This window comes from Heteronotia binoei, chromosome 5 (genome assembly GCF_032191835.1).
Source record: "Heteronotia binoei isolate CCM8104 ecotype False Entrance Well chromosome 5, APGP_CSIRO_Hbin_v1, whole genome shotgun sequence".
NCBI classification, from domain to species: Eukaryota; Metazoa; Chordata; class Lepidosauria; order Squamata; family Gekkonidae; genus Heteronotia; species Heteronotia binoei.
This window is the reverse complement of record NC_083227.1, coordinates 33,176,682-33,189,239: the sequence shown is the minus strand read 5'-3', so window position 1 is coordinate 33,189,239 and position 12,558 is coordinate 33,176,682. Positions and strand designations below refer to the sequence as shown.

Below are 12,558 nucleotides of genomic sequence, written 5' to 3'. Positions count from 1 at the left end.
CTACATTTTCCAGACATTACAGGGTCTGAGTAACTGAGCTCATGACACTCCCACACTTTTAGGGGTCACAGTATCAAGACACCATTTCAGCTATATGGTTCTACACAAGACAAGTTAGTGTGGCTTGCAATAATGCCCCCCTTCCCCAATTAGATCAGGAACATCTTAAAGGAATTTTGTTATAAAGAATTCATGCTTCAAAGGCTGTGCTCTCCTCCTCTTCAGCATTGGGAATGATCTAAGCCCTCTTTTCTTTTGTTTTTAAAAGCAAATGACAATATACCCCTTCCTACGCTATTGTCATAGAATCAGCTATTCTACTTCAAGCTCTGAATATGAACAGCATGGCGTTAGTTCTGAGGGAAAGACCTAGATATTTGTATTACCTGCATAGCTCCTGAGTGGAAAAGAAGCCAGATTTTAGCATATCAGCACAGAATACCAGGACAAATGTAACTAAACACATTGTGTTGCAGTCTAGGTCACATTAAGTATTTGGAACTTCTGCCCTTCGTGTTTGCCACTGAGAGAATCAATGAACATTCCAATCTCTTACCCAACATGACTCTGGGTTACAACATCTATGAGAACTATTTTAATGCAAGATTTACTTATGATGCGGTGATAGACCTGCAGTCTGGTGGACAGAAGAATGTTCCAAACTACAGCTGTGGAGGACGGAATACGCTCCTGGCCGTTCTTGAAGGGGTCAACTCCAAAACCTCCAACCAGATTTCTACCATGTTAAGCATCTATAAAATACCTCAGGTACATGGCATATGGTCAGGGAGGCTGTGTCTAACAATGCCATCCGAAGCCCGTGTGTATCCTTCTAATTTCATTAGATGCAATGGATTTAGAAGAGTATGTAGTCAATCACACCCCCATAGGTGCGTATTTTAACTGTACAGAATATATAGAATGCAGTATTTACTCACCTGACTCAGGTCTCAAGCAACTGGATCGTAATGAGGTGTTCACCTCTTGAGCTCTGTGTCAGCATTCCCCTGCAGAATGTGGATAATTCTCCACTTTCACCAACCAGTCATTAGCTATAGGTGCATTCTTCTGGCAACATGTAACCACACCCTCTGTTTCCATACATTAAGACAAATGACATTAAGACAAATGAGCAGAAACTCATTTGCATGTTAGGCCACACCCCCTGACATCACCGCTGTTTCACACAGGGCTTTTCTGAAGAAAAGCCCAGCAGAAATTCATTTACATATTAGGCCACAGTCTCTGATGCCAAGACAATCAGAACTGCGTTTCTGTGCGTTCCTGCTCAAAAAAAGCCCTGCTTTTATCCATTAAAAATTAATTTCTTTTGCTTCGCATTAGGGGTGTGAAAAAAAGAAAAAAATGGTATTTTTTGGATTTGGGTTTATTGGGCCTTAAAGAATATCATTAAATACTGAATGTCCCAAATACTAATTCCGGTATAGTAATTGTATTTGTGCAATAAAGTGAAGTGTGTGGAGGGCAGGGGGGAACCTTTGCAAGGCCAGAAGCAGAACAAGTGCAATGTGCCCAGCAGAACCAGCGCCACTGGAGCAATGCCAAAACCCAAAAGAAGGAGTAAGGTCAAACCAGAGAAACTCTGAACCAGAAACTCAGGGGGGGGGGGCATTTCTGCCCTCTGTGTCTCCCGCATCTTCTCTCTGGAAGGCCAGTCTAGGCCACAGGTCTCCCCCCCCCCTCCACAATCACCAAACAAGGCAGAAGCCACAGAACTCCAAACTCCAAGTGCAACAACCAGAAACCAGACGTCTGCCTATTAAAACCAAACTCAATGGAACCCCCCCCCCCCAAAAAAAAAAACCCATCAAGAATAAGAGAACCTAACCAAAGAGAAGCAGACACTAGGCACGAGGCCACAGCCTAGGCCATGAGCCTCTACCACACAACCCACAACCCACCCACAAGGCCTAAAGAACAAGAAACAGCAAGAAGAGAACTTTTTTAAAAATGCTGGAAACCAAGCCCTTCCCTCCTTGTCTGCTGCTCCAGTTGGACAGGGCAGAACAGGATCTGATCCAAAGTCCAGGAGATTCTCAGGCAGAGAGTAGAAGCCAAAGCAAAAAGCCAGCCTGGCAGCTTGTCTCTCCAGTCCAAAAACATTGTCTTATCCAGCAAGACAATTAGATGGTCTTTGGAAACCAATTTGCAAGTAACTGGAAATGCAGTTTGTAAATCAAATCACTCCCATTTGCAAAAGCAGAAATACTGCAATGATTGGCCTCCCCCCTCAAGCAGGACTGGCCTGCCGCCCCCGTCGTAGCACTCCCTTCCCCACCAGGTCTATTGCAATGCCCACGTGGTCGAGCACCGTGCTCCCGGGCTATTTAAAGGCACCCCTCGCTGATCAGCACTGGGTTGAGGGGGCACTGACGGTGAGTGCGCCAGAGGGCCAGCATAGGAGCTAGGAGCTTCTGGCACGGTTTTACCCACCAATCAGCTGATCGGCGAGGGCGGGGCCTTTAAATAGCCCAGGAGTACAGTGGTCAACCGCCCGTTCCCGGGCATTGAAATAGACCTAGTGGGGAAGGGAGGGAAGAGGAGGCTGGGGAGCAGGCAAACTAGGCATTTGCCTAGAGAGGAGAGAGTTGGCCAAATTTGGTGCCCCACCTTGCTGGCGCCCTAGGCAAATGCCTAGTGGGCGAGCCAGCCCTGCCCTCAATGGGCTTTTGCCAATGACCCAGCAGAAATGCGTCTTTCTTCTTCCCCCTGTTGCTGCTATGGAAATCAGATCAAACGTTGGAAAAGAGATCAAATATGCAAGGTAAGAGTAGCCCTTAACTTTATAGCTATTATATGCGTTTAGAGAATCCTGAATAGAGCCAAATTGTTCTAGAGCCAAATTATGTCCTGCTTGATTGGGGAATTGCTAATTGGCTACACTGTATATCAGTTTTCTCTTAGATACAAAGCCAAATTTCAGTCTCTTCCTTTCTTAACTAGATCAGCTATAGTTTGGAGGACCATGGGTTCAAAGATGAGACTCAGCTTCCCTTTTTGTACCGGATGGCCCCAAAGCAAGATTCATTTTTCATGGGGATTGTGAAGATGCTCCTGCATTTCAGATGGACGTGGATCGGTCTCCTTGCTTCAGATAATGCCCAAGGAGAAAGATTCATGAGGACTATGGCCCATGTGTTTCTCAGGAGTGAGATTTGCATTGCCTTCCAACACAGCATCCCAGAACCAAATGGTGATGGCATCAAGTTTCTTTCCCACGCATATTACATTTACATGCAAAGAAAATGTAATGTGTTTATTTTCCATGGAAACTCCTACTCCATGCTTGCAGTTGGGGTTTCGATTAAATACATTGAAAAAACAAAAAAATCCATTGTGGGAAAAGTCTGGATCACAGTAATCTTGAATGATTTCAACTTGAGTTTACTTTTGAAGATGTTTGATATCCATGGCTCTTTTTCCTTTCTGACCCAAGCAAACAGCAACACTGACTATGACAATTTGGGCTCCTTTCTCCGTACTCCCAGTACAATTGGAGAGGGAACATTTCATTGCTCCTATTCAAATGATGGATTGCCTGTGAAAGGCTGGACAAGATGCAGAGAGAAAGAGGAGCGGGTAACCCCGTCCCATGAGGATCTTGAAAGGATGCTGTCTCAGAATACCTACATCATTTACAACTCTATCCAGGTGGTGGCACATGCCTTAAGTGCTGCCTTCTTATCCAGATCTAATCAGAAGTTGAGAGGAGGCTGGCTGGGACTTCAGAAGCTGCAGCCATGGCAGGTATGTGTTCTCTCTAAGAAAACGGGAGTATTTGAGTAGCTACACTGCATCAGACCAATACTGTTATCATGTTCATGTCATGTTTCCAACAGCAGCCAATCTGATGCCCCCCAGAACTCACTAGCAAGGCACACAAACAAGTGCCCTCAGCTGGTGATTGCTTCCCAGCCTGTGATAATCAGAGGAATTCAGCCTCTGAAGCTGGAAGCCCACTTTAGCTCATGCCTAATACCCAACAACAGTCTTCTCCTCCAGCAATCTGTCCAACCCATTTTAAATCCATGTAAGGAAGGCAATGGCAAACCACCCCATAAAAAGTCTGCAGTGAAGCGACATCACCCCAGAGTCAGAAATGACTGGTCCTTGCACAGGGGACAACCTTTACCTTTTAAGGGGTGGCCACTACCACATCATGGCAGTATTTGTCCAAAGTCAACTGCCTCTGGTGTCAAATGCTCCTTTTCTTCTGCCTTGAACCTATTACCATTGGAATTTAGTTTATTCCTAGACCAGCTTTATATTTAAAAATTTCTCACTTGGTTTATAGTACAGTAAAAGCCAGTTTCATTGGTGGACCCCAAGTTCTACTATTATGGGAGAGGGAGAAAAACATTTGCTGTATTAATTTTCTATATACCATGCATAATTTTATGGACCCCACTGTGAAACTTTTTTCTAAACTAAATTAGAACTGTACATGGTATTCCTAGTGTGCCTGCAGCAGAGCCTTGTATCTAGGCATCTATTATTTTGTCAGTTGTATTCTCAGTCCTGGCATGGAATCCCCCTTTATTCTTTTTTTATTATGTCCGAATGCAGCTCACCTTAAAAATTGTCGGAAGTGCCAAAGACTGCAGCATCACAAGGCACTTCAGCCTTCCCTCCCACACCATTTTTGGCAGCAAAAACTTTTTGATCCTGTTGCTGTTCCTACATGCCTTCCTCAGTATACACCACTTTGTACTTTTTTGGCCCATTCACCCAACCTGGGGAAGGCAATGGCAAACCACCCCATAAAAAGTCTGCTGTGAAAACGTCGTGAAAGCAATGTCACCCCAGAGTGCTGGAGTTGCACTGGCTGCCAATTGTTTACTGGGTTCGTTACAAGGTGCTGGTCATTATCTTTAAGCCCTATATGGTCGAGGACCTGCCTACCTTAGGGACCGCCTCTCTCCATATGTTCCCCAGAGAGCACTGCGATCAAGCTCAAAAAATCTTCTCGAAATCCCTGGGCCAAAAGAAACCAAATTAAAAACTACCAGAGAACAGGCGTTCTCTACAAAGGCCCCCCCCCCCCCAATGGTGGAATCAAATGCCGGAAGAGGTGCGGGCCCTACGGGATCTTAACCAGTTCCATAGGGCCTGCAAAACTGCCCTCTTCCAGCTAGCTTTTTAAGATGGAACTCCTGATAATATCAATAACACCAAGCCATCTTATACATAATTGATTGTACCATAATGTTATACTGTTTTATTGGTTTTACTGTTTAAATTATTAATTATATTATATACTGTTTTATTGTATCATGGTTTTACCATGTCTTGTTAGCCGCCCTGAGCCTGCCTAGGCGGGGAGGGCGGGGTATAAATAAAAGTTTATTATTATTATTATTTCCACACAACCTGGCCATAGTCATAGACAGTATTACTGAAAACCACTGTAAGTTGTTTAGTTCCAAATACAGACTGACATTCTGTGTATTTCCAAGGCAAATCCAGTTTGTGTGGCTCCTGATGGAGGTTAGCCTCAGGTGTGCCCAGAGACCAACCCTCCTAAGGTGAAGTGCGCCAGAATTTGAAGTGTTGAGGGAATGTTTAGGAGTAAAGGCTCCTGATGGAAGCATCATAGGATTTCCTCATTATGAAAATGCAGACAAAAAGACTAATTTTATTAATTTTTTTACAATAGGTGTGTTAAAACATCCCTATCTCACCATTCTACTTTGTTTAAGACAGCTGAAACAAGAGGTGCATTCACACACACATAAGAATCCATTTTAATGCAATTTGCTATTAGATTTTACAATGTTTAATGGAAAAATCCAAATCCACTTGCAAACAATTGTAGTATGAACACAAGGAAGGAGTCTGTCTGTGTATGTGTGTGGTTTATAAAAGTCAAAGATTTAGAAAGCGGATATCATCAAAAAAGGAACTGAGGGGCACCAACTACGTTGCTTACAAGCCCTAAATCAGTTGGTTTTGGATCATAGAAAAGACATCATAGGATCCAGTGCAGAATCTTTAGATTCCTAAGTTACAAAGACCATCCTTAAATGGATGGGGGCTCAGTCCCATGATATAAGTTCCTTGTGGCTACCTGAATGACATCACTTCTATGATCCTCTATGCACATTTACTTACACTAGACAGATGTGACGGCAGGGCCAGCCCTGCCACTAGGCAAATTAGGTGACTGCCTAGGGCTCCAGCCCCCTGGGAAGCCCAATTGGGCATCCCATGTGATTCAGTGATGTATGGGGGGGACGCCAGAAGTTAACCTTTTCTAGAGTACCAGATAGTCTAGGTCTACGTGACGGAAAAAGGCCAGTACATCCAGCAAGCTCTGTGTACAGTTGCTTAAACATAACTAACTGCCTGGGGCTGAAAATCAAAATTCTGTTCCCGCCACACAAACACACACATGCCATAAAACTCTAATGCAACAATTCCCTGCCTTTTAACTGTGCTTCAGATCTTCTGTTTGATATGCTATGTCTGGTAACAGTGATCCTTGCTTACACAGCTCTCTTTGGCAGGGCTTTTTTGGTAGGAAAAAGCCCAGCAGGAACTCATTTGCATATTAAGCCACACCCCCTGATATCACCACTGTTTCACATAGGGCTTTTGTAGAAAAAGCCGATCAGGAACTTGTTTACATACTAGGCCACACCCCTTGACACCAAGCCAGTCGGAACTGCGTTCCTGTGCGTTCCTGCTAAAAAACAAAACAAAACAAAACCTCTGCTCTTTGGAACGCAAGGCCAAAGTTATGTGTCTGATTAATCTAACTTTACACAGATTTACTTTAGTGGAATTGGAAGACTGTAACTATGCTGAGGATTGCACTGTTAGTATTTCTCAAAACCCTGAAGCTGAGAAAGAAGACTTAGCAAAGGGCCTCAAATCCATCGACAATGTTAAAAAGACATTTCTGAGTATGGAGTCCATTGGCAAAGGCCATGAACCATAGGAGACTAGAAGTCCAAATATATTTCTAAATACTGCTGGTTTTTTGTGTTGTTATAGCTTCATCCATTCCTGAGAAACATTCAGTCTTACAAGAATTCCACAGAAGGAATTTATTTTGATGAGAATGGGGACATGGCAGTGGATTTCGATATTGTGAACTGGGTGGCAATGCCCAATCAGTCTCTTATAAGAGTGAAAGTTGGGAGTGTGGAGAGACATGCTGCTCCAGAGATAAAGTTCACCATAGATCAAGATGCCATTGTGTGGCCCAAATGGTTTAAAGAGGTGAGGAAAATGTATTTCACTTCATGCCTTATAATTTATTTATTTATTATTATTTATTACGTTAAGCTTATATCCCGCCCTCTCCGCAAACAGACTCAGGGCAGCTCACAACATCACCTCACTTCCATTAAAACCAATAAAACATATAAAACTAAATTACATATTTAAATTTAAATTATTTAAAACATTTCATGGTGCTGTATTAATACAGTACAGTAGAGTGGTTCTAAAAATTCGATGCTGACCCTCGGTACTCTACATGGTGCTCTATATGATGTCCAGTGGCAGCTCTCTCTCAGTTAAATGTCGAAGGCCTGTCGGAACAATTCGGTCTTACAGGCCCTGCGGAATGTAGACAAATCACACAGGGCCCTTATGGCCTCTGGGAGAGCATTCCAGAGTGCTGGCGCTGCCACCGAGAAGTCCCTGGCTCGTGTCATACGCAACCTGGCTTCTTTTGGTCCAGGGATAGACAATAGATTTTTCGTCCCTGAACAGCGTGCTCTCTGGGGAATATGCGGAGAAAGGCAGTCCCGCAGATAGACAGGTCCCTGACCATACAGGGCTTTAAAGGTCAACACCAACACCTTGAAACGAACTTGGAACACAACAGAAAGCCATAAAAACTCCTAACAACTTCTCAAATATTACTCCTACCAAATCATGTCATTGTGTGGCCCAAATGGTTTAATGAGGTACGTAGAAATGTACTTCATGCCCTATAAAAACTCTTAATAACATCAATGTTATTCCTATTAAATCATTTTATAGCCTAAGAACACAAGTAATGAGAATGACAGAGAGAAGTATGATGAGTTAAATGTTTGGAGATGGGCTGTCCAAAGGTAACACAGGCTGTCGCAAATCAAATGCAAGACTGTGATCAGGCAGGCAAAAAGGGGCTATGAGGAGCATATTGCAAAAAACATAAAGACCAACAATAAAAATTTCTTCAAATATATTAGAAGCAGGAAACTAGCCAGGGAGGCAGTGGGTGAACAAGGGGTAAAAGGATTACTGAAGGAGGAAAGGGAAATGGCTGAGAAGCTGAATGCATTTTTTGCCTCCATCTTCACTGTGGAAGACGAGAAGTGTTTGCCCGCTCCAGAACCACTAATTTTGGAAGGGGTGTTGAAAGACCTGAGTCAGATTGAGGTGACAAGAGAGGAGGTCCTACAACTGATTGACGAATTAAAAACTAATAAGTCATCAGCTCCGGATGGCATACATCCAAGAGTTCTGAAAGAACGCAAAGTTGAACTTGTGGCTCTTCTGACAAAAATATGTAATCTTTAAAAAAGGTTCCAGAGGAGATCCAGGAAATTACAGACCAGTCAATCTGACTTCAATACTGGGAAAGTTGGTAGAAACCATTATCAAGGACAGAATGAGTAGGCACATTGATGAACATGGGTTATTGAGGAAGACTCAGCATGGGTTCTGTAAGGGAAGATCTTGCCTCACTAACCTGTTACAGTTCTTTGAGGGGGTGAACAAACATGTGGACAAAGGGGACCCAATAGATGTTGTTTACCTTGACTTCCAGAAAGCTTTTGATAAAGTTCCTCATCAAAGGCTCCTTAGAAAGCTCAAGAGTCATGGAGTAAAAGGACAGGTCCTCTTGTGGATCAAAAACTGGCTATTTAATAGGAAGCAGAGAGTGAGTATAAATGGGCAGTCTTCGCAGTGGAGGACGGTAAGCAGTGGGGTGCCACAGGGCTCAGTACTGGGTCCCATGCTCTTTAACTTGTTCATAAATGATTTGGAGTTGGAAGTGAGCAGTGAAGTGGCCAAGTTTGCAGATGACACTAAATTGTTCCGGGTGATGAGAACCAGAGAGGATTGTGAGGCACTCCAAAGGGATCTATTGACGCTGGGTGAGTGGGAGTCAACGTGGCAGATGAGGTTCAATGTGGCCAAGCGCAAAGTAATGCACATTGGGGCCAAGAATTCCAGCTACAAATAAAAGTTGATGGGGTCTGAACTGGCAGAGACTGACCAAGAGAGAGATCTTGGGGTTGTGGTAGATAACTCACTGAAAATGTCAAGACAGTGTGCAATTGCAACAGAAAAGGCCAAAGTCCTCTGTGTGACACAGAGTGTTGGACTGGATGGGCCATTGGCCTGATCCAACATGGCTTCTCTTATGTTCTTATGATGCTAATGATGGTCTAAGGGCCTAGTCAGGGTTATAGGCAACAACCCCCAAATCCAGATCCCAAAGGAACACTTTCTGATAGTCACATCCATGAGCCCCAAACATGAGCCATGAATAATGAAAGCTTCTATGTGATGCTGTTGATGGAGGCTTTGTGTTAGATCGGCTCCCATCTCACCCTCCCCCAGTAATCCTTTTTAATCGCTTTTTTTGGCACTCAGCATCTAAATATTATGGGCAAACAATCTACTAATATATCTAGCACACACAGAACGGATCCTAAGACTGTTAGAACCTATATTTCACCTAAAGATCAGCAGCCTGATTCTGGCCTAGGCTCGTCTGCTGAAGACAAAGTGGTGCCTGCTGGCACTCGAACAACAGGTCTCTTCAGGGGTTTTTTTTGCAGAAAAAAAGCCCAGCAGGAACTGATTTGCATACTAGGCCACACCCTCTGACACCATCATTGTTTTGCACAGGGGTTTTTTGTAGAAAAAGCCCTGCAGGAACTCATTTGCATATTAGGCCGCACCCCCTGACAACAAGCCAACTGGAATTGCATTCCTGTGAGTTCCTGCTAAAAAAAGAAAGCCTTGGTTTCTATAGATAAAGGTAATGAACACACAAAACAAAGCCCCTAACACATTTTGCTTGGTATTTCTTGTCTTTATGCTTAGACACTGCCTCATTCTAGGTGCACTGAGATCTGCCTTCCTGGGTACACTAAAGTAATCAAGGAAGGAAAACCAATTTGCTGCTATGACTGTTTTCCCTGTGGGGAAGGCACAATCTCCACTCAGGAAGGTAGGTCAGACTACAGGGCCCCGGTTAGAGGGAGGGGAGGGGGCAAAAATAATGCTTCCATCCCAGATTCACTTTGTCCAAATTGGCTTATACCAGTCACTCTACAGCAATCAAGGCTATGTACAACATGCCTTATGCCAAGTTAGATTTTTTTGCACCATTTTGCCTGCACTGCCCTTACTTTGATTGGTATTCATTGTCCAGAGTCTGAGGGCTATATCAGCACTAGTATCTGAAATCACTTTGGCTTGCATCGCTAAAGATTAAACCCAGGATGTTCATCAATGAAGGCATACAGTCTGACTCTGGAAGTTTCCCACCTCCAACCCATTAGTCATTCTTAGTTCCTGACTTCTCCCTCCTCCTCTTCTTGTCCAGCTTTTCTGGCATGGAAGTGCATGCCTCTAAGTATGTATTTTCATTGAATGTGACAGAACAAAGATTATCATGGAAGTAAAGTAGCTGTGGTGATATTAAACTTAATATGTCCTTTCAGATGCAAGTCATTGTGATAAGTGTCCACAAGATCATCAGCCAAACATGGTCCAAGACCAATGTATTCCCAAGCATATCACCTTCCTGTCCTATGAAGAACCTTTGGGGATCATCCTAAATGTACTTACTCTTTCCTTCATCCTCATCACATGTTTTGTCTTGGGAATCTTTATCAAATACTTAGAAACGCCACTGGTCAAAGCCAACAATTGCAGCCTCTCTTATGTTCTCCTCATCTCCCTCCTGCTTTCTTTCTTTTCCTCTTTTCTCTTTATTGGTCAGCCCCAGAAGGTGACCTGCCTTCTCCGACAAACTGCCTTCAGCACTATCTTCTCCTTTGCTGTCTCTTCTGTGTTGGCCAAAACTGTCACTGTGGTGGTGGCCTTCATGGCCTCACAGCCTGGGAGCAGGATGAGGAAATGGCTGGGAAAGAGCTTGGCCAACTTCATTGTCTGTTCCTGTTCCAGTATTCAAGTGGGCATCTGCACTCTCTGGCTGGGCATCTCTCCCCCCTTCCTAGAGTCTGATATACACTCCCAGTCAGGACAAATCGTACTGCAATGTAATGAAGGGTCTGTGGCCATGTTTTATGCTGCCCTTGGCTACATGGGCTTTCTGGCTGCTATCTGCTTTACTGTAGCCTTCCTAGCTAGAAAGCTGCCTGGGTCATTCAATGAAGCCAAGCTGATCACCTTCAGCATGTTGGTGTTCTGCAGTGTTTGGGTGTCCTTTGTGCCCACGTACCTGAGCACTAAGGGGAAGTACATGGTTGCTGTGCAGGTCTTCTCTATCTTGGCCTCCAGCTCGGGCTTACTGGGCTGCATCTTTCTTCCCAAGTGCTACATTATTATACTGAGGCCTCATCTGAATACAAAGGAACAACTAATGGTGAAACAAAAAGATGGTTTCTGATTTTGAGTAAATTCAGTGCATTCTTTGTACTTGTTGGCAATCTGTCTCCATGCTATTAAAAATCCATTGTACTATCTGGGGAAATTTACTTCCCAAAACTGCTATTAGATTAAATATCCATATCTATAATAGGACATATAGATACACACTGAGTGCTAGTGAGAGGAAACTGCATTGCAGAAAAAACAAATGCTGTTCCATTTTCTTTTTTTGTTCGTTCGTTTGAACCGGCCATATTAATTAATGAGCTTGTACAAAGCATTAGTATTGTACATTTTTGTTTGTTCTTGTTAGTATCATTGAACTAGGAGTATATAATTTTGCCAGGTCATCTTATTCTTAGACCCAGTACTGCTTTGACATTGGAGAAAATAGATAGGGTGTTCAGTGAGCACTCACAATTCATTAATAGCTTGTGAGTCCTGCTGTGCAACTCACATACTTTTTGCTATATTCCAATGGCCCTTGGTCATTACTTTTCTCCCTTTCTTGCAATGCAAGAGCTTGTGGACACTCAATGAAATTGCTGAGCAGCTGGATTAGAACGGATAAAAGGAAGTACTTCTTCACCCAAAGGGTGATTAACACATGGAATTCACTGCCACAGGAGATGGTAGCGGCTACAAGCATAGGTAGCTTCAAGAGGGGATTGGATCAACATATGGAGCAGAGGTCCATCAGTGTCTATTAGCCACAGAGTATTGATGGAACTCTGTCTGGGGCAGTGATGCTCGGTATTCTTGGTGCTTGGGAGGGGCAACAGTGGAAGGGCTTCTAGTGTCCTGGCCCCACTGATGGACCTCTGATGGCACCTGGGTTTTTGGCCATTATGTGACACAACATTGGACTGGTGGACCATTGGCCTGATCCAATATGGCTTCTCTTATGTTCTTAACCTGGACTTCCTTGGTGGTTTCTCCTCCAAGTACTGATCAGTGTCAGCG

General features: G+C 43.7%; 1 protein-coding gene across 1 annotated transcript; it reads left to right on the top strand.

The window, feature by feature from the left end:
* Positions 1–10,747: 10,747 nt before the first annotated feature.
* Positions 10,748–11,614, top strand: LOC132571923 (vomeronasal type-2 receptor 26-like). The gene has a single exon (XM_060238715.1). The coding sequence runs from the start codon at positions 10,748–10,750 to the stop codon at positions 11,612–11,614; it is 867 nt and encodes a 288-aa protein (XP_060094698.1).
* Positions 11,615–12,558: the final 944 nt, after the last annotated feature.

Coding starts and splice junctions, on each gene's coding strand:
- LOC132571923 (XM_060238715.1), top strand. CDS start 10,748: ATGGTCCAAGACCAATGTATTCCCAAGCATATCACCTTCCTGTCCTAT.